The 1186-nt window shown below is 68.8% G+C and overlaps 1 protein-coding gene across 1 annotated transcript in view; it reads right to left on the bottom strand.

Annotated features, from left to right (window-relative positions):
* PARP10 (poly(ADP-ribose) polymerase family member 10) overlaps positions 1–1186 on the bottom strand; it is an 8142-nt gene that overhangs the window by 2532 nt on the left and 4424 nt on the right. Inside the window, exons 6-8 of the mRNA XM_025214247.1 lie at positions 1046–1179; positions 346–520; positions 6–168 (exon numbers count right to left, since the gene is read on the bottom strand). Of these exons, the coding sequence (XP_025070032.1) occupies positions 6–168; positions 346–520; positions 1046–1179 (472 nt within the window). The remainder of the gene's footprint in view (positions 1–5; positions 169–345; positions 521–1045; positions 1180–1186) is intronic.

The raw sequence follows: 1186 nt of genomic DNA, 5'->3' as shown, positions 1-1186 counted from the left end.
CCCGCAGCGGGGGCACTCGCATGTCCGGGGTGCCCACCGTGAACTCGCCCGTCAGCGCCTTGACCACGAAGATGTACTTGTTGCCGTCGGCGCTGGGCGGGGAGTACATCTCCTGCACCGACAGCACGGCCTTCACCGCGAAGTACACGCCCTGCCCGAACCGCGTGGCTGCAACGGGGCACAGGTGGGTCAGCACCGCAGGGCACAGGGTGCCAGGTTCTGCCCCGTTTGGGGGCCCCCCCATGGAGGCCAGCGCCCCGTGCCCTGATGCCAGCAGGCATCAGCTCTGCTCCCCCAACCCTGCCATGCAGCACCCCCAGGCCACGCCAGCCCCGGCCCATGCACCGTTCTTGCCGCAGAAGCTGCGGTTGAAGCCGTGCTGGCAGATCTCGTGGCTGGACTCCTCGGTGGTGCCGTGGTAGAGGAGCCGCTCCACGGGCCGGTGGCAGCAGGCCTTCTCCATGCACGCCTTCTTCAGCTGGTACTGCTGGTACAGCAGCGGATGGATCAGCTTCTCCACCTGCGCAGCGACATGGGCAGGGCGCTCAGGCCGGCAGCCTCGCTGACCCCCGCTTGGTCCTCAACCCGGAGCCCTCGGGCATCCAAGGAGCCTCTTGGGCGATGGGTGCAGGAAGGTGCCAACGCCTTGGCCATTGGGGAGCATGACCCGCCACACCTGCACCGGGGTGCCAGGTCCAGTCCCGAGGGGCAGGCACGCCACAGCGCGTGGGCACAAGAGACCGTGCTCCCTTGAGCTCGGCGAGCTGCCCCCACGCAGCCCTGCCCGTGCAGGGGGACCCCGGCACAGCCCCGCAACTCCCTGCTGCCCGCCCGCGCTCACACACCTTAATCACACGGATCTTGTTGTGGAAGTTGTCCAGCGTGTCGTAGAAGCTGCGCACCGTGGGGCAGGCACGCCACAGCGCGTGGGCACAAGAGACCGTGCTCCCTTGAGCTCGGCGAGCTGCCCCCACGCAGCCCTGCCCGTGCAGGGGGACCCCGGCACAGCCCCGCAACTCCCTGCTGCCCGCCCGCGCTCACACACCTTAATCACACGGATCTTGTTGTGGAAGTTGTCCAGCGTGTCGTAGAAGCTGCGCACCGTGTCCCGAAACTCCTCCGAGCCCTCGGCCAGGCGCACCAGCCTCACCTCCTCGTCCAGGGGCACGCCGCCCGCCGCTGCGCA

Source organism: Alligator sinensis, unplaced genomic scaffold (assembly GCF_000455745.1).
Source record: "Alligator sinensis unplaced genomic scaffold, ASM45574v1 scaffold987_1, whole genome shotgun sequence".
In the NCBI taxonomy this organism is placed as follows: domain Eukaryota; kingdom Metazoa; phylum Chordata; order Crocodylia; family Alligatoridae; genus Alligator; species Alligator sinensis.
Note: the sequence above shows the minus strand (reverse complement) of the source record. Positions and strands in the feature narration are given on the sequence as shown.